Below are 19,303 nucleotides of genomic sequence, written 5' to 3'. Positions count from 1 at the left end.
TAAAGTAAAATAAAACATTTTGGTGAAAGAACTCTTATAATTTTTCAGAAAAATAATACTGATAATTTTTTTGTTGTTGGAATTTCTGTCGTTTCTTCTTCTTTGTATGCACTGCAGGTAGAAATAATTGTCATGCATAGCCGTCGATTTCAAACAGCTGGATGTCACTTTCAACCTGTCGACAGTTGTACATTTTTTTTTGGCAACAGTCACGTGCATGCAGTAGGATAGGGAGAAACGATAGCCATTTGGCCGCACCGGAGCACAACTTCGGCGAATTTTCCGACGAGCGCCCTGTCTAGCGAAACCCGGGTCCATTTACAAGAGATTTACATGTACGGGACCCACACGCAGCGTTGGCTCAACAAATCCCGTGACACGTCATCAACGCCGTGCGACCAAACGGCTTTTCTCGGGGCTAAGGGGTTAAATGACCAGGGTTGATTAGGTCAGGGGTCGAAAATCCGGATTGAGATGTTAGGATTCGATTCGGATGAGTTCTACAAGTTCAATGTTAAAATGGACTTTTCTCAAGGATAAACGAAACAGAACCGGACTGCATCTTGACGTGCGCGTATCAACTTTTCTTACCGATTGTTTGTTTTAGTTACCGGCTGATTTATATTCCGATTGGTTTCCCATAGGATTGATTTGTTGCCAGACTGATTTGTTTCCACGTTTGATTTCCAATTGGATTACAGCACATGCTGTGTTTATTGCGAGATTGAATTGTTTCCACAGCACATAACGTGATCGATAAACTTTACACAACAATCGAGACATACGATAACTTTTGCAAAATTTAAGCCATAAATTTTCTGCTATTTTAATTAGATATTAGACTAGAACACAAGAGATCACCATGATCAAAATTGGGCACGTAACTAGTACCACCGAATTGAGCTCTCCAAAGGACCAGGCCTCTGTCCCAATGCAGATATATACTCCTCCGTCCCATATTAAATGTCGCAATTTTGTCTACATTTGCATGTATTTAGACACCTTTTGGTGTGTAGGTACGTCTACATAAATATATATCAAGATGAATTTAATAAAACTAATAAAGAATTGTATATGTTAGTAAATGTTGGGTTATCGACAACAACAAGAGTAAGAGCAACCGTAGCAGTTACTGATCTTGGCTGGCCCGAACACCGCGAGTTCGGTTAGGCTGAATTCACGTTTTCAGTACAGATCACAACGGGGTAGAACAGACACCGAACCAAGATCCGAACATTTCGAAAACTAAAGAAGCGCACGTTGATTCTTGTCAAATATAGCAACAAAACGGATTCCAATTGGTCAAACAGAACGCACGAACAGAACGAACACACATAGATATTAAGCGAAGTTCATACAGTGGATCTAAAAACCGAAGTTCGAAATAAGCAAAGTTCATACAATACTTTAATAAATAACTAACACGGAGAGGTTCATTGTCGGCTCCAGCCTACTTGTCGGTCTTGGCGAGGAGGACGGCCTCGCACATGCCGATGGTGAACTCCTCCGCCCAGCGCAGATCCCTCCAAGAACAACATCCTCTCGGACCTCGCTGTGGCCTCGATTACCGCGTCGTCGTCCTCACGAAGGAGCGACAAGGTGACGGCCGTCCCAGGAGGAATTGAAGATGAGGGTGATCCGAGACTCCTTCTTGGCCCTCTCGATGGGGTCCTCATCGGCATTGGAGATGGGTTTGTAATCTGACTCACTGTCCTAGGAGGAATCGTCGCTGTCGGCTGGCGGCAGCATCTCCGGCGACCTAGGGTTGCAGGAAATGGTGGAGATGGCGGGGGCTGCGGGGTGGGGGGAGGAGTCTTGAGCCTCCATATCTTCGGTCTAGGTCACCGGAGATGGGGCGCGGCGGCGACGGAAGGGGTTTCACAGCGGAGAGGGTTTCGGATTTGGAACCGAAAAGCCCCCTCCAAGCCGTAGATATATGTGCTTCGGAGGTGGCGTTTCGGTTCCCCGAAAAGATTCTTTTTGGGCCAGGCCGGTTTTCGGTAGCTTGTCAGGCCGTTTTATTGGCCCAAAACTGAATACTGAGTTCGGCCCGCCCCAGTTCGGTATCTGGTAGAGATGCTCTAAGGGGCGCCAATGCACGATGTCACAAGTGCGTAAAGTATGGCGTGTATGACGGCCTTATAGCGAAAGCCGTCGTATACTTGGACAAGCTGACATGTCGATATTTTTTTAATAGGTTCGGTCTACCATGCGGGTACGACTTAGTCCTATGTCAGGACAGGCTTCGAGGGAGTCGTTAGCCAAAGTGTTCGGAATGGTCGCGGCTTTCCAAACCATTTAGCGAGAGATCCTGCGGGGTTCGCCTGGACTTGGGCCGAACGAGGCTTCCCAAGAAACGAATTAAGGTTACCCTTGGGATTCTAACCCGATCCCTTTCCTTCGACTCTGGGCCGAACGCGGCTTCCTAGAATCTTGAAACTAGAGCTCCTACGAAGCTCTCCTCGATGTGGGTATTTATAGCATAGGGGTTCATGGCAAAGAGCATGGCTATCCTTGAGGAAGAGAAAAAAGTGGGGTAAAGTGGTAAAAAGAGCTCCTTGGTCCATATATTTTGTGTGCACCAAGTGGAGAAAGGAGGGGATGGCCTCATCCATACATCTTTTGCCCTTTTGCTTCTAGCCCCTCATCTCCTTTCTTGCCTCCCACTCAAGCCTTTCCACCGATTTTACCGTGGCATGAAAGTTTTGACTCGTTGAGTTCCTTTGACTGACGCATTGTTAGCATGACCGTTCCTTATTGGCATGTTGAACAACATAGGAGAAAGTTGACAAAGTGTTTGCCACGTAGGATTTAGAGGTAATTGCACCAGTAGCCTAACAACTTGAGAGGTGGGAGCATTTTAGTCTAAACAAGTTACAAAGTGAGCAAAACTAGTCATAGAAGTTGAGATTTGGATTGTTTAGATGTCCAAACCAATAAGGTGTTGACACGTGTCCTGTTTAGTTGGCCCAGCAGCTTGTCTTTTTTTGCTAAAAACCCCATGCGGTCATTTAAAATGTTGTGTTCAGCCGCGAGCTCCTCGTTGCCGTCACCGACCAGCACGCATGCTGCCTCCAATGACCACCCCATGCGCTCCGACCTGCCGGACGCGCTCGCCGACTTCGCCGCCATGTCCGCCTCCTCCCTCGCGTCCGACTCCGGTCCTGTGCTGTGCTTCGCAGCTTCACCTCCCTCCTCAAGCTCTGTGCGGCGCGTGGCGATCTTGCCACGGGTCGCACCGTCCGCCGGGGAGAGCTCTTATGTACGTTCTTCTCGAGTCATTTCCTTTGCCCAATCCTTCAGGTACGCCACGCGACAAAGCTCGAGCTCGATGGATTCGTTCCTTGGGGATGGAGTTTTAATTGATTGATTGATTTTTGTTGGGGATCATCAGGAGGCAAAAATTGTACAAATTGTTCTATTCCGAAGGGCTTTTTTTCCACGGGCTCCATGTTGCTGCCACGCGTCCATTTGCAGTAATTTGACTAAAATGCTTCCGAATATCAACTTTTTGGACCAATTTTGCTCACTTCACAAGATGTTGGACTAAAAAGCTCCAACTCTCAAGTTGTTGGGCCAGTGGTGCACTTACCTCTAGGATTTATGACCCGGTCCATATAAAGGTTCTATTTTACTACATCAGTAAAAAAAAACTTGTTTAAACTTTAAGAAATTTGACTTACAACAAAACTAAAACACCTTGGGGCTGTTTGGTTTTATCCCAACATTGCCCTACCAAATTTTGGTTGCCAAAATATTGGTGAACCTTTTGCTTGCCCATGATTTGGCCAACTTTGGCCAAAAAATAAACTAGAATTGGCAAAGTAGCATTAGCAAGCCAAAAAATTGGCAATCATCCAAACAACACCAAATTTTGGTCAATGGAGGATGAATTATCATGCGGTAGCTCAACAAGAAACGTGGAATGCAGTGAAGCCTGCATCACAACCAAGCTTAAAAACCAACCCAGTCTTAGTGGGCCTTTTCACACGACAGAGCTACAAATGAAGAAGCCTTTGAATCAACTGCTAGGGGCATCATCCAAAAAATCCCTGTTAGGGGCATGACTTGCAGCGACTGAGGGATGCCTCAACCTCTTCTGCTTGACACCCCTCTTTCCCAGTCCCCATTGCACAATGAAAACAACAATGTCAGAGGACGACTACGTCTCGCGCTAGCGTGCTACCTCCTTTCCAACATATAAGCACATAATTTTAACGTCTAAAACTTTGACTCACATATGTTCATAAAGTTCGTAAAAAATATGGCATACAAGTTTTTTGCAACGATATAATGATAGGATGTGACTATTTGTAAGTCGCCTGTTAATTTTTAAGAAATAAGTTTTAAATATCAGCCGACATTTTAGAACCGATAGATTAAGATCTGAGGATCATCCCAATCCTCTCATCTCTCGTTGGATCAAAATTTAGACGACTTATCAATCAAAACTGATAATGATATTACTCTCACACGCGGAATTCATATAGTTTGTCCACCAAAGAAAAGGATAAAAGAATCTTGAAGACCTCTGGGTGCAGACCACCGCAGAACAGAGGATAGCTTTCCTAAATTTAGAGAGTACGCTGAGAATTGGAGAGTAGTACTAGTAGAATAGTCGGACCACATGCATGCCACGGAGGCAATGAGGTGGCAAAGGCTCGTCAAGGGCCTTTTGACTAGCTGTGGACCGTCGGAAATCCTAGGCGGTTACCTGTTGGATCATGTACCCACCCACACACACAGCCGGTGACGTACGTGTTCCGCGCGCTGCTTTCCGAGACGCGCCCGCTGCCCCGCTGGCCGCAGGCTGCATGCAGACCTTGGCCCGTCAAGAGTGGCGAGAGCCGCCGCGCGCGCGAAATGCATGGCAAAACACACACCACCCCGACGAAAAGAGAAAAGAGGACTCGCCCGCCTCGGCACGTGGCGGGCGTGAGCGCGCGTGTCGACCTCGCACGCGCCCCACGTACGTACGTACGCGCGCCCATGCGATCGAGCGGCGGCAGCGCATCGACGGCAGCGAGTGACGGCCTTCCCGGTGCACGCGTCGATGGGTGCGCCGTCTACCTGACGTCGTTCGCCAGGGCATGGGCAATGGGTCAAGCTAGCCTAACTATTTTTTTGAAAAGGAACTATATATAGTGCAAGTTGCACGGATGCATGGAACATGCACGGTACTACAGTACGATACTACGTGAACTTGCGGAAATTTAGTGCAGATCGATATTTGTGGTGGAGATCTGGATCTGGGATCGATCGGTTGTTGGTTGATCGTGGGCCGTTTTATCGTTGAATGATCCGGGCGAGGAATATACTTTGGAACGAGCCATGCATGCACCCGCCAGATTCGCGGAATCACCGGCCTGTTCACAGCCGGAAACTCGGACCCGTCTTTGATTTGTTCCTAGGCCTTAAGAAATTAGGTCCACTATACGTGACTCAGACTCGTTGCGCGCCTGGATTAAAGGATCATACTGTACCGCATATATCATGCATGCATGTTTCTCTCGCCTGACCGGCCATGGTGGTACGTTACGTTATGTACGTACGTCAAAGGAAGTCTACCCGGAAAAAGAAAAAAAATCATTCTTGGACCACTGCGTAACTATGACAAACTGCCTACGGTAGTTTGCACGAGGCTTTCTACATTGATCATAGATCCAGACTGATGCGTGCGTATGGATTAATTTCCTTTGGAATTAATAGTTGCCAACATCTAAAAAGCAGCTGCCGAACTAATATACCACACCAGATATCAAAAACAAAACGCATACATCCGTACGTGTCGGATCGATCCCTTTTCTTGTAGCATTTGGCGATTCCCTGAGAATCTCCGAGGAAACGAGTCGAGACGACCCAGACCCGAAGGCAGAACCCAGCTGCGCGCGGGGGCGAGAGATCGAAGCGGTCGCACGTACGAGGGCTAGGGGCTAGGAGCGGCATGCAAGGGGGCCAGCGCATCCCGCGCGTGGCCGGGCGAAGGCCACGTAGCGCGGTGGGGGCCACGTGTATGTTCTCCGGGCCCACCCAGCGGCCGGGTCCCAGGCGAGGTGGCGCGGAGGCGCGTGCGAGGTGTCCCCATGGGGCGTGCGTGGCGCGTGCATGCATGCATGCACGCATTGCCCTGCCTCCCACGTACGCTCTCCCGCCCGCCCTGCGCAAACTCTGCTCGCCATTTCCCTACAAACGGGAGCGCGCGCGCGCCCAGTTTCGGAGTCTCTTATTTAAGAGTGGCGACATGCTCTCCTTTTCTCGTACATACACACACCCGTCTCTGCTTTCTTCTTCTCGCGATTCTGCAGTCCCTCGTATCTCTCTCTAGCTTTCTGCTTCTGCATCTCAAGGATCATTTGCTAGTTGGGCTTGCTCCAGGAGAACTTTTCGTGGTAAGCACCACTACATCAAAGCAATACGTACTATGTGTTTCGAGTTGTAATCAACCAGAGTCTCAGCGTAATTGCTGTTAAGCATGCATGCAAGCGCGCAGCACTCACTTTCACCGGTTGATATTAGCATCGACGCCAAATATCTGAAAATATCTATGGAGATCACACGCACCAGTAGGCACTGTACGGATGGTAACGTCTTCAGCTCAATTATGGTAGGTACAGTAGTGTACACCGTTCTTTTAGAGTAAAAGGAGGAAACCAGAGGTATCATAGAAGTTCATACAGGAACTGAAAAACAGGGATGGGAATTTTTTCGATTACGGCACAAATATCCGTTATCAGTAGTGCACACCGTTAGTCGTTAGACCTGCCGAAATCATGCGTGCGTGCACGAGTTTATGCATTTCCATGCATGATTGTAACCTCTGCGTGTTTCGAGCATTTCTGTCGAGCAGCATTGCCAACCTTCTTGTCCTTTTTTCTTCCTGCAGAGAAGGGTAATATTTCCAGACCACCTAATGGCGTCTCGGGAAGGAGGAGGGGGAGGAGCGCACGCCAGCCGACCGCCGCTGAGGGTGGGGCGCACGAAGGAGTACCGCATGGGCAGGGACACGCAGCTGCTGGCGGCCGAGGGCGCGCCGGTGAACCTCTTCGTGCTGTGCGGCGACCGGTTCGAAGGCACGCAGCTGTTCCGCTCGGGCTCCCTGTCGGTGCACATGGTCCGCGTCGAGGGCCACCCGGTGTCCATGGCGTCCTGCACCGTCGGCGACCACCAGTGGATGCTCGCCAGGGACGCGCTCGTGGCGCGCCTCGACGCCCGCGTCTTCGTCTTCGAGCTGCCGGGCTTCTTCTACGCCGTCGTCGTGCCGCCCGACAGCGGCGGGGCCGGCGACAGGAAGTGCGCTACGCTCGCCGAGATCTTCTCCCGGTTCTCCGCCTACCAGGATCTCTCCAATGCAGAAGGTAAACTTTAATTCTTGCACACGCAGTCCCAACTCTGCTGCACGAGAACATACATTGAGACGTGTCGAGTTGAGAGTGAATGAGTGATTCTCTTTCATCTGTTCCGTATTGCAAGCTGCAAACTCAAATTCCGCCTCGATTTCGTTTCAGGTGCAGAGCAAGCCGGCGAGCAGAACCAGCATGCCAACCCATGGGTCCGAGCCCACGCTAGGATGCAGAGCCTCGGGAGGTCCCCCACGCCGCAGCCCAACGGTCCTTCCTCGCCGGCCGCCATCAGCAGCGAGAGGCAGCTGGAGCGCGCCGTGCGCACGTCGGCCGTCGTCAAGCTGCTCAACCGCTCCCTCCTCGCGGGCGTGCTCCATCCCGCGAGGCACCTCACAATCACCCTCGGCGCCAACGCCAACTCGGGCGCAATTAACGCCGGGGCCACAAGGGGGGCAGGACCCAACGCGTTCGCGGCGGCGCTGCCGAGCAAGTCCGTCGTGTGCGCCCTCCTCGAGGCCATCGAGACGAGCCGTGCGCCGGCCAACGCACCGCGCTTCCGCCGCGGCGGCAACGGGCCGGGGTGGTGGAGCCTCAACGTGGAAGGCGTGATGCTGCTGCTCAGAGTCGTCCAGGCGATCCGGGGCAGGAGGCTGCCGGCTGTGGCGGCGACGCTCGGAGTGGGAGCGAAGAGACCGCGTGACGAGGGGAATAACGGATCTGGCGGCGCCGGGCACGACGGCCTGAAAGGCGGCAGCGGCGGCGGAGCTCCGTTTGGCGGGGCACGGCGGTGCGGCGGGAAGCAGAGGAAGCTGGGGAACACTCTGGGTGCCTGTGGAAGCTCTTGACGTTTAGCTGTTCCCGATTCCAAAGGGGAGCCGAGATTTAAGAGGGGATTAAGGAGGGTTTTAGGTTTATTGGAGACATGGTTAATTAGCTTGTTCATTAGTACGCCTAGATGATGCATGATCTAGTAGCGGTCGGTGATCTAGGAGCAGAGATCCAACTCCAAGAATTTTCAGGCATAAGTTCCTTCTTCTCACGTTAGCTCTCGCCTCTAATCATTTTTTCAAAGAAGAGACCTGCTTTATTCATTTGTACAACTACAAAGGCGTGAGTGATTACAGCCTGAAGCACTGAACACGCTGAATCTGAGTAATCAGGGTTTATACAAGAATGATCAGAGTTCATATAAGAAATAGGAGAGTTATTCGAGGGAGAACTTCTAGCTCCATGCTCATTGGATCTCTAGTATTGGCACTACAGCCTGAAGCACTGAACACCCTGAATCTGTGTAATCAGGGTTTATACAAGAATGATCAGAGTTCATATAAGAAATAGGAGAGTTATTCGAGGGAGAACTTCTAGCTCCATGCTCATTGGATCTCTAGTATTGGCACCACCTTTGAACTGAACGGAGAAGATCAACTTTGATGCCTAATTGTCCAGCTTCGGCCAGCTCCTTGTTGATCAAGTCCATGTTTGAAGTTGGACGCTAGAAGCAACACGAGCAGGAAGAACTAGAGCCGAAGCTTCAGCTTGAAGGTTGAAGCGCCGATGCACAAGAGGAAACAGTAGCCGGCCTGTTGGTGCCTATGTAGTGGTCGTTGTAAACTCAAAAGGCTGGCGGACACATGCTAAGTCGAAAAAGAATAAGCTAGGAGATACACACGTATTTGCCGAGCCGCTAAATGAAAACTTTACTCATTTTATATATTAGGCATATCATCAACATTTTTCGATGGATTTGTAATTTTGTGTATTTTGTTGTTGGATTTGACTACAGCGCGCCGCCGCTCCGCATCCAGCACCGGCTCCGATTGTTAACGTTGCCCATTCTATCGTGCAAAACTCCACACAACAGCCCAAATTTTGCGGTCATCACAAGTGTTGCATGACAATATCGCAATCTTACATCAAAAGTGTCCAAAGACATCTACAAGTTCTACAGCCACCATTGGTATCGGTGATGCAAACCTATGAGATGATGAAGTTGAAACCGCAGAATTAGTTAAAAGAGAAAAATAATTTTTTTCGTCCCTCGACTTGTCAGAAAGTTCATTTCTCGTCTTCAGAAACAATTCGTACATTTTTCATCCCTCAATTTTTAAAACCGGACACTTTTAGTCCTTAAGGCTATCCGAAGCGGTTTGTCTAGTCACGTATCCGGTTTGCACTTAATCCCGTGACCGCCGAGGCTGTTGAAATTGGTCATCGTCGTGCTCTAGATCTCGTCCAGGCATTGGTTGTACTTCTCCTCTATCTGCATCATCCATATCTTGATTGAAAAAAAAAAAAGTAAAAAAACTATGCGTAAACTAGACACGTGGCTAGAAAAACCATTTTGGATGGACTGAGGGACCAAAAATGTCCGGTTTTGAAAATTGAGGGACGAAAAAAGCTTTTGAGGGACGAAAAACGAAATTTCCGACAAGTTGAGGGACGAAAAAAAGTACTTTTTTCTAGTTAAAAATAATGGCACATGAATAAAACTCGTTTCTATGGAAGAAAAAACAGAGCCAATTGGGTAAGAAATGTTACCATTGGCCCCATTCCTCTACCCAAAAAGTCTCATTTATTTTCAAAATGTAAAATGTTGTTGTGGCACTAAAAATGAGCCTTTGGCTAAAAAAATGCTACATGGCGCCATTTCTTATTCCAATTGCTCGTTGTTGCAGTCATGGCACAATTTTGAAACCAAAAGACTTTGGCTTCGAAATGTTGTCTTGGTAGAAAAAATGAGTTGCTTGACTAAAAATTGGAGCAATGTTGTCAGGCTAAAAATCCTATCAGACGCAGTTATAGCGAAGGAGACACAAAGAAAGTTTTCGAAGTAACATGAGACTACATGTCAATGTGAAGGCAAAATAACGAGAGTTAGCGGGGAGTGGAACCAAGAGAGTTTCCTTGTGGGCTTCCATGTGACGACGCAGCCTCGTTCGACCCACATGATAGATGATGAAGAAGAATTAGATAGTTAGCCCACAAGGAGAAGAGTTAGATAGATAGCACAACCATCAATGGCTAGGAAGGCATGGACACCTGCGCGACTTGTTATAATTCAGAAAAAATGAAAAACAAATAAAAACATCAGCTGAGGTTGTGTCACAAGTTTGCTCTTAAAAATGAAAAAATGTTAAATGAGGTACATTATACAACAAAAGTGAAAACTGAGGATAAAAATAAAATTCAGTTTTAAACAAGTTAAAGATGACATGTCGATGGACTAACCATGTGTCGTCTATGCTCAGTGTGTCAGTAAACCAGGCGCACATTCCTAAGTCAGACAATTTCTTAATACTCACTCCACTCCTTCCAACAAAAGATGTCTCAAATTTGTCAAAATTTAAATGTATTTAAATATAATTTAGTATACATCTGCATTCAAATTTAGTCAAATTTGAGACATCACGGAGTGAGTAGCAAAAGCGATTTTTTCCGGCAGTTAGAAGCCGCCGTGGCGTTTCGCCGTTACGTCTATCGATGGAAAGAAGGGCAGCCGCACGGCGGCGCATGAAGCCAGGAGAGAAGGACACGATCGATAGATCGCGGCGCACGAATCATCGTTCACGAATTCACGATGTGCCTTTTTTAGGGAAGATTCACGATGTGCCTGCGCTCTGTGGTTTTGCGGATCGATTGTTTGCGAGCCCAACTGCCCAACAGCCCAGAGTACGAGCTTTTTCTTGTTCTGGCGCAGCTAGGCTGTCTTTGCTGTTGCTGGGCTGTTCATTGCTGACTCGTTCCTGGTGGGCCTTTATGGAGTGGGTGGGCGCTGGCTGCCCTTGGATTGAATCCATCCCTAAAAAAAAAACGATATTGTTTCGCTCCAAAAGAAAATTCTAGTTTTTCTGTAGAATATACATAAGAGGCCAAATTTAATACAACCCTCTTCCTGCAGGACGGTCTTTTCACATTTTTTTTCTTTCTTCATTTTGCTCTCCCGTTGACTAATCTTTTTCTTTCTCCTGCCTCTTTCCTTTCTCGTAAGGTATCGGATGCCTCAAGTATTATTTCGACAATCCCTCCCGTGAGATTGTGCGGAATTGTGCTACTACGATGCTGTGAAATTTCGTCTCGATCCAATGGTGAAATCTCCGACGAACTCCAAAACACCAAGTGTTGTTCGGATTTCTCGCGGCCGTGCGTCACAGCACAAATTTCTGACTTGTTCGCATGTTTCCAATTGATTCAAGCATTATTTCGACGATCCTTTTGGTGGGATTGTGCGGAATTTTGTTACTACCAAAATGTGAAATTTCGTCGCGATCCAACGATGGAATATCCAGAAAACTTGAAAACACCGAGTGTTGTTTGGATTTCTCGCGACCCTGTGAAATAGCACAAACGTGCAACTTGTTCACATGTTTCCCGCTGCCTCAAGAAAGGTTTCGCCGATCCCTTCAGTGACATTGTGCGGAATTTTGTCTACCATTATCATGTGAAATTTAGTCACGATCCAACGGTGGAATCTTTGGAAAACTACAAAACATCGAGTGTTGTTTAGATTTCTCGCGGCCGTGCGGGACAACACTAACATCCAACTTGTTCGCATGTTTCCCGCTGGCTCAAGAAACATTCCGCCGATCCCGTAGGTGGGATTGTGCGGAATTATGTCTACTACAAACTCGTGAAATTTTATTACGATCCAACGGTACAATCTCCGGCAAAATAAAAAACACCGAGTGCTGTTCGTAACCAGGTGGAAAGGAGAGAAGAAAATATTATTTAATGTCCATTATGCCTTTTTTATGAAGAGGCGGAGTAATTACTCCGTAATTAATTAGTGGAGAAAAGTTATCTTTTATATTTGAATAAAAGGCTGAAGCTCTGCTGTCAATACCGAAAAGGGTCCCATGAAGCTAGAGAACGTTCTCTGGATCATACTAAAAGAAAAACGGTACTGCTCGACGTCATACTATTACTAGATGACACTAACCAGGGGTCTGGTCCGTGCTTGATTGCTGAAAAGTTCACCTATTAACCATACGGTGATAATGGTTAGTACGGGTGATAATTTCCACGGCGCTAGCTTCTGGTCCGCGGGCTTTGGCGCTAGGCAACATACCAGGCCTACCGGCCGATGGTTATATAGTACTAGCTTTCTCATAGATGACGTAACTATTTTTCAAGCTAAGAAAGGTCGCCAGAGTTCAGAAATTAAAAGAGGGCTAATAGCCCCAACTTACAAGAGCTTATGCAATGTTGCGTAAAGGTAAACTAGCTACTGAAATCAGCACATCCTTATAGAAGCATGATCTCGTAAAATGGTGGACCAACCTAAGATCTACTTAATTAGCCACCCAGCTAGGGGTGTACGATCGTCAGCGCGTCCTCTCACACTTTAATTAGGCTCGTGACCATGTCATGTTTATCTTCATGCTAATTACATGAAAATAGAGCCTTGGTGACAACCGATTGGCTCGTAGTGTCCTAGCTAGGCTACACGATCCTTTTTGGCGATTAGATGTTTCAATGGATAGACCAGTTGGATGACGAGATGGATGGATTTGTATGTTTGCACTGATTTCACAGAAATAACAATGAGTCGATGATCAAGCTCATCCCCCTTTTTTTTAACCTCAAACATTGTCACATTGTGGTTGAAGACCGTGTGCCCCCCAAAAGGGAAACATTCTTTTGTGAAGACTACGATGCACGATGTAGCTAAGGTGGACACTTTGAAGTTTGAACTCAAGAACCGGAGCCTAAACAGAACCGATACTCAATTGACAGAATTATTGATCTATTCGGTCATGGGGGTTCATATTCAGTCTTCAACACTCGGAATGCCAAACCCCTTAATGGCCAAATCAATTATATACTAAAAGTACACGACTGAGCAATCAGAAAAAAGATAAGAGGCTAGAAAATCTCACAAAAAAGCAAAAGATCTGACCATTGATTTGGTGGGCGTTTGAATGAGAAATAAATCACAACCACTGATTTCATTGATTTGGTGGACCTTTGAATTAGAAATAAATCACAACCACTGATTATCCATGATTGCATCTAAACACCATCCAACCATTGTCGGGTGATCAATCTCCTGCACATTACGTACGTACGCAGGCCCATGACTCTCGGAGAGTCGGAGTGCTTCGTGCTCCTCCGATCCTGGCCGCCGTACGTGGCCGTGACATGATGAAAAGAGTGCAGGGTATGTATAGACCGAACTATCAAACGAGCGGTACGTACCGTTTCCATACGTACAGAGTGCACGTACATGCACTGGACAAGCTTGATCCTAGAAGCCCTCCATCGGTCAGGGCCCAGGAGAATCGCACACTTTCACTTTTTAGCCTATGCAACTACGGCCATGTAGTATGATGTAAAAAATTAACTGTTTTAACTAACTGCACCTACGAATCGGGACTACTAGTTAGTATTCTCTGAATTAGCAAGGCATAATAGAAAACTCTGACCTGCCAACAAGCTCTGTATTAGAAGTGGTCAAAGTTTCATACATTCGTTAAATCTATTATTATAAATGAAAATATTTATTACGTTTCGTTTCTAATGTATAATAAAAGCATGAGCAGTACCGAGGGGAGGCTTCAAACCGATCTATGTCGATCATCTGAATTTACGGTGGGTATATATCCAGTGGCGGATCCAGATTGGTGACCGTGGGTTCAGATGAACCCACATAAATTGGAGAAAATAATTTGAAATATAGTAGTATTTGTGGGAAAGAACGTGGAATAATCAGAGTTTGTAAAGGGATGCACCCACGTATCTCTCGCTCTAGATCCGCCACTTGGTATATTTGATGGGTTAGGGACAATGCTAAGAAAGCCCAAAATTTATTTGTATAGTGTTAAACACAATATACTACCATTAGACGAACATGACAACTTTTTCATTGTTTTTTCCACGAACCACGAGAATATTAAGTACGAAGCTCACTCAATTTACCAGACTCTATTTTGTAACGAGTATCAAAAGAATTTTAATCCTACATACCAACATAAATTTATCTATGGCTACTAATTAACATCGTATACAAGCGACTGGCTAGATAGCAAATGAGAAAGCATTTACTAATCAAATATTGCTACGAACTCGAAAACCAAACGACTAGCTCACAATATAGACTTAAGTACAAGTATCGGTAGCATATTGTGTAGAAAATTAATCTAACATGATGATTTTCAACAACACAATGTCACCTACCAGTATAGTTTGGCGTACACATGACCCATCGGTGCAATCAGGTGATTGGCCAATTTAGCGTGCAGACTTTTTGTTTTGAACATATTTGATTTATATACCACACACGATTAGTCACCTTAGGTAAGGACCAACGTCTCGCACGTGATCCAGACTTTAATTCGAAATACGCAACTAATATCACCTCAAACGATCAATTAGTTTGACGCAAAGATTTATCAACTAACGTTGTGAACTTTAAATTATGGACTATGATCTAAAACCACATAAATAATATTGTGTCATATTCAAAACACGATATGCTTCCGTACTCTCTGATGAATGTTTTTTTTTGCTCTGACTATATAGCGAGCGTTGTCCGAACTTTAATAGAGTGTATATGTGTAGTGCGGTTTACTAATTTTCATTTCTAACAACAATCATGCTCATGATCTGAAATGCAAATTATATTTGCATACCAATCAAATAGCACATATAATTGACACACGCACCTATCATTTATTTGCTAGGCTCTGAAATAATGCAACGATATATATGTTTATGTGAATCAAAATATTAAATATGTATAAAAATATTTCCCACGCGACACCATGCTAGTTTTCTCAAAAAAGTAAAAGTAAAATAACTACAGGCAATGTGTGCCCCAGTAGCAACCGTACGGCCTTTGTTCGTACGGAAAATAAGAAGGCAAAGCCTTGATCAATGACAGACCTATGCCTCTGATATCGCACGGATCGAAATCCATCCGTCTGAATTTACGATCACCAAATGTCCAACGACGTTTCAAATATCCGGACGCCATGATATATCCTTGGACAAAAAACAGTCGCAGCCATTCTACCGTCGCCATCTCCAATGTGGAATCCAACTCCTCATCCAAGCGGCAGGCACATCATCGATCATCATCACGCGTGTTTCCTAGATTCTCCCTTTGGGCTTGCAGCTAGTACTACATAGTGGTGGCGCCTCCCTTTCACGGGGGCTTTGCTTTGCTCCATCCATTGCACACAAGTGCATGGTACTACATCACGGATATTATCCCCAAATGGTAAGAAAATGTGTTTATACTATGTATCGATCGACATGCACTATATACATGCAAAAAATTCCACCACTTGCTTGGCTGCTCCTTTCTGATGTGGGACTGGCCAATGGTGGTGCGAGATTGGATGGCTTCACCATCAGACGAAATCTAGTGCGCCTTTATTACAAGGCAAATATCGCCGTTAATGATTGCTGCGTGTGTTGTATAGTATGTGCGGCATGCCCTTGTTTAATCGATCAAGTACTGGTGCATGCTTGTGGTTGTTACGACTTACAACGAAGAAAGAGAGGATCGATCAACAGATTCGATCAACAGATTGTAAATCATTGGTCTCCAAGAGGTGGTACATCGATGATTGCTTGAGATTAATTTGTCCTTTCACTCCACGTACCGTGGATGCAGCATGGCGACGTGAATCTGACAGGTTTTGGCATCCAAGAAGAGTACGAGGTTCTTGCGCATTAATTTCCTGCGCCTCTGAGTATGGTTTAATTCGATCCTTGGTAGGTGGATGCATCCAAATGATTCGTCTGATCAGTCGCTCGAACTCAAGTGGTTGTAGCTAACGCATTGCAATATATACCAACCTTGTTCGTCTGCAGGTGCAGGCAGTGATTGCTTCAGCTATACTGTGTGCTTACTCGGACGATGACAAACCACTTGATCGAGCCGTGACAAGGATTGTTTCATTAGTAAAGCAAAACATCTCCGGCAGCGATAGATCGGTGTGATATATAATGGTCAACATCTCCAGCTGCTACGCGCAAGCAACGTACGTTAGCGCCCACAGAGAAGAGAACCGAACGGGCGAGTGAGTACAAGGATTGTTCAGAGCATACTAGCGAAGCTTGAGCCACACACGGCCGGTTTTGCCCTGGCGAAGCCTCGTCAGAGATCGGGACAAAGCATATAGGAACAAGACAAACAACAACGTACGAAGAAGCCGGTAGTACAGCGGCGTCTGCGATGCATGCCACCATGTGAACCCAAGTGTTGTCTGCATGCGGCCGTCCGGCCGGGCAACTTGTAAAGAAAAGAAAATAAAATAAAAGACCACCGGCTTCAGGTTTAATTGGTAGGTAGGCCGCCAAAGCGGAGCTGTGTATTGGAAGTAGCTTTTCTCACGCACATGCGTGCATTGCCCGTGGATGTGCGATTCACGGCCCCGTCTGTGTTAACAGAATGTCCGAGGCATTTTATTTTTGAGAGAGAACAATGCTTGATCCTTTAATTTGAGGCATATTGTGTGAATTGAAGTAGTGGACGAGATGAAACAAGACTCTGTTCAATTGTTTGCTGATAGTATTTACTCAGACTGCTCTCCGTTATTTCATTCTTCCACACGAGCAGGCGCCGCAGCTAGCTAGCCATCCGTTAATTCGGCCTTAGGCCCCTGTCCGGATGAGCCGCGGGAACTTATAAGTATACTAAATTACATGCACGTGAATGGAGATCACTCGGGCGGTTAATCCCGGTGGTTTCCGTCTGTGTTCAGCCATTGATTAATTTCGGCGTCCAGGTACTCCAGCCGGTGGTAGCGCCAATCGGGCGCGCCGGGAGAGGAGGCGATTCCACTCGACGAGGCGCAGGAGGAACTCCATGACCTCGGCGGGCTCCTGCAGGGAGTAGGAGGCGCTGGTGTCCTTGGCGTGCTTGGACACGAGGATCCCGACGCCCTGGCCCCTCCGGCGCAGCACCTTGAAGGCGTCCTCGTCGGTGCGGTCGTCGCCGATGTAGACGGGGAGCACGTCGGCGCAGTCGGCGAAGCCCAGCGAGTCCAGCAGGAACTCCAGGGCCTTGCCCTTGTCCCACTTGATGGTGGGCCGCACCTCCAACACCATCCTCCCCTGCGACAGCCGCAGCCGAGGGTAGCCCCGCAGCACCCCCTTCACTGTCTCCGCCAGCGCACCCCAACTCTGCACGATCCATCATATAATTAGTTAAGTGCTGTGTTTAAGCTAACTAACCTCCCCACCAGCGACAAAAAGGGGGTTTATTTAGCGTGTGTGTGAAAAAAGAAAGCTACGTAGCAGGCAGTAAGATAATTGGCACTACTAGTGGGAAAAAGGCTGTAGAAAGCGGCACCCATTTCCGTTCCGTTCCGTGGCAATATAAATACCTTTTCGTCGACGCATCTGAAGTGGACGGACACGCAGAACTTGTTGTTCTCCACCTTGGCACCGGGCACGCAGCTCGTCTCCTCGATGAGGCGTTGATGCACCTGAACGTATCATGGTCATGGGAGAAATTAACTGATTAGATTGGGCCTCATGCATGATGCAAATAAATGAGCAGTTGGGATGTGTGAGGCTCAAGGTATAAACGAACCTCTTCTATCATGGGCAGGAACTCGCTTGCTGGTTGGAAGACAACTCTTTTAGCCTGCAGGGGAGAAAAAGGTACACATCTTTATTAGTTTGTGAGTGGGGGAATATTCGAGACGAGACGGAGATCGAGGTAACGGCCCTGCTAAATGATGGGCGAGGAAAGAATGGAGACCTTGGACTTTGCGTGGCCGCAAGAGGATTTGGCCGGGCCCTTGATGTCCATGCCGTGGCTGCCGGCGTAGTAGAGCTCCGCCAGCTTCACGAACTCGAACACCTTGTCGCGGCACCGGCCGCTCACGATCGCCGTCGGGAAGTGCTTGGCCACGCTGCGCACGGCCATCCGCATCTGCTCGATCATGCATCATCATCATCAGAAATCAGCGTGTGCGGGACGGGCAAGCAGGTACTACAATCTAGGGAAGCAGAGTACGTGAGTGGAACAGAGGACACAGTTTTGCTGGCTTGCTCACCGTCTCGCTCATGAAGGCGGCTTCCGGGTCGTCAACGATGGGGGAAAGGGTGCCGTCGTAGTCCAGGAACATGACGATCTGCTTCCCCTTGGACGCCGCCACGATCTCCTCGAACTTTCCCAGCGCCGACGGGTGCCTCGCCTGCCAATTAACGGTTCGTGTCAGCAACACAACAAACAAGAGAAAGTTAGTAAAACATGGTATCTCGACGAGTGGCGTGCTGACCATCCATGCGGCGTGCTCGTCATCGACGCCGGCTGCCAGCGCCGCGGCGGCCTTGGCGTGCGTGGGCGACGACGCCCGCATGGACTCGACCAGCCCGTTGAGCAGCCCGGCCCCGAGCTCCGCCTGCGCCGCCCGCAGGCACGTCCGGCGCACGGCCATCCCGGCTCGCGGCGGCGGGTACGGGTACAGCGTCCCCGGCCCCGGGCAGGGGCACGCCGTTGCCGCTGCCGCCATGCCAACCTCCGGCACCACCGCCACGCTCGTCTGCGCCATCAGACTCCCACTTTCTATCAAGAACACGAGTCCAAGAAGGAAGGTTCGAAGCACGCGAGGGAAGAGTGCTACTAGAAGCGAGAGAGGAAGATCGAGATCGAAGGTTGGAAAGCAGAACAAGAAGGCGAGGGACAGTGAAGTGATGATTGGTATTTGTGTAGAGTTGGACGCGGGGACGGGGGTTATTTATAGCCGCGGGAGGGAAGCGACGGGAAGACGCGAATCAGGCGCGGGGTGCGGCCCCTCGCCGATGTCTTGGACGCGTCCGCCGTCGCGCAGCCCAACACGGCGCCAGGTGGCCGCCCCCGAGCACGTGCCGGGCCCGCCGCAGTGGAGCCCACGAGTGGACGTGTGGGGCTCCTCGGTTGACACCTTAACCTCGTCGACATGCGATGCGAGGCTGTTTCTTGTTGAATCCAGCTTACTCCTCCTGTTAAAGTTAAAACTCGTGCG

The 19,303-nt window shown here is 48.0% G+C and overlaps 2 protein-coding genes across 2 annotated transcripts; one reads left to right on the top strand and one right to left on the bottom strand.

The window, feature by feature from the left end:
* Positions 1-6,791: 6,791 nt before the first annotated feature.
* LOC100829028 lies at positions 6,792-8,185 on the top strand. Its single transcript, XM_024455223.1, has 3 exons — positions 6,792-6,855; positions 6,906-7,355; positions 7,506-8,185. The coding sequence occupies exons 1-3, from the start codon at positions 6,801-6,803 to the stop codon at positions 8,183-8,185; spliced, it is 1,185 nt and encodes a 394-aa protein (XP_024310991.1). The 5' UTR covers positions 6,792-6,800.
* An 8,636-nt stretch (positions 8,186-16,821) lies between these two features.
* Positions 16,822-19,024, bottom strand: LOC100828724 (probable trehalose-phosphate phosphatase 7). Its single transcript, XM_003576419.3, has 6 exons — positions 18,578-19,024; positions 18,353-18,493; positions 18,055-18,228; positions 17,884-17,937; positions 17,675-17,776; positions 16,822-17,471 (listed from the first exon to the last, which is right to left on the bottom strand). Exons 1-6 carry the CDS (start codon positions 18,848-18,850, stop codon positions 17,058-17,060), a joined length of 1,158 nt encoding a protein of 385 aa, XP_003576467.1. The 5' UTR covers positions 18,851-19,024; the 3' UTR covers positions 16,822-17,057.
* Between the last annotated feature and the right edge of the window lie 279 nt (positions 19,025-19,303).

This window comes from Brachypodium distachyon, chromosome 4, assembly GCF_000005505.3.
Source record: "Brachypodium distachyon strain Bd21 chromosome 4, Brachypodium_distachyon_v3.0, whole genome shotgun sequence".
Lineage (NCBI taxonomy): Eukaryota > Viridiplantae > Streptophyta > Magnoliopsida > Poales > Poaceae > Brachypodium > Brachypodium distachyon.
Note: the sequence above shows the minus strand (reverse complement) of the source record. Positions and strands in the feature narration are given on the sequence as shown.

Coding starts and splice junctions, on each gene's coding strand:
- LOC100828724 (XM_003576419.3), bottom strand. CDS start 18,850: ATGGCGCAGACGAGCGTGGCGGTGGTGCCGGAGGTTGGCATGGCGGCA. Junction 18,494..18,577: donor ACGAGCACGCCGCATGGATG/GTCAGCACGCCA, acceptor GTTAATTGGCAG/GCGAGGCACCCGTCGGCGCT. Junction 17,472..17,674: donor TCAGATGCGTCGACGAAAAG/GTATTTATATTG, acceptor TGGATCGTGCAG/AGTTGGGGTGCGCTGGCGGA.
- LOC100829028 (XM_024455223.1), top strand. CDS start 6,801: ATGCATGATTGTAACCTCTGCGTGTTTCGAGCATTTCTGTCGAGCAGC. Junction 6,856..6,905: donor TCTGTCGAGCAGCATTGCCA/ACCTTCTTGTCC, acceptor TATTTCCAGACC/ACCTAATGGCGTCTCGGGAA. Junction 7,356..7,505: donor GGATCTCTCCAATGCAGAAG/GTAAACTTTAAT, acceptor ATTTCGTTTCAG/GTGCAGAGCAAGCCGGCGAG.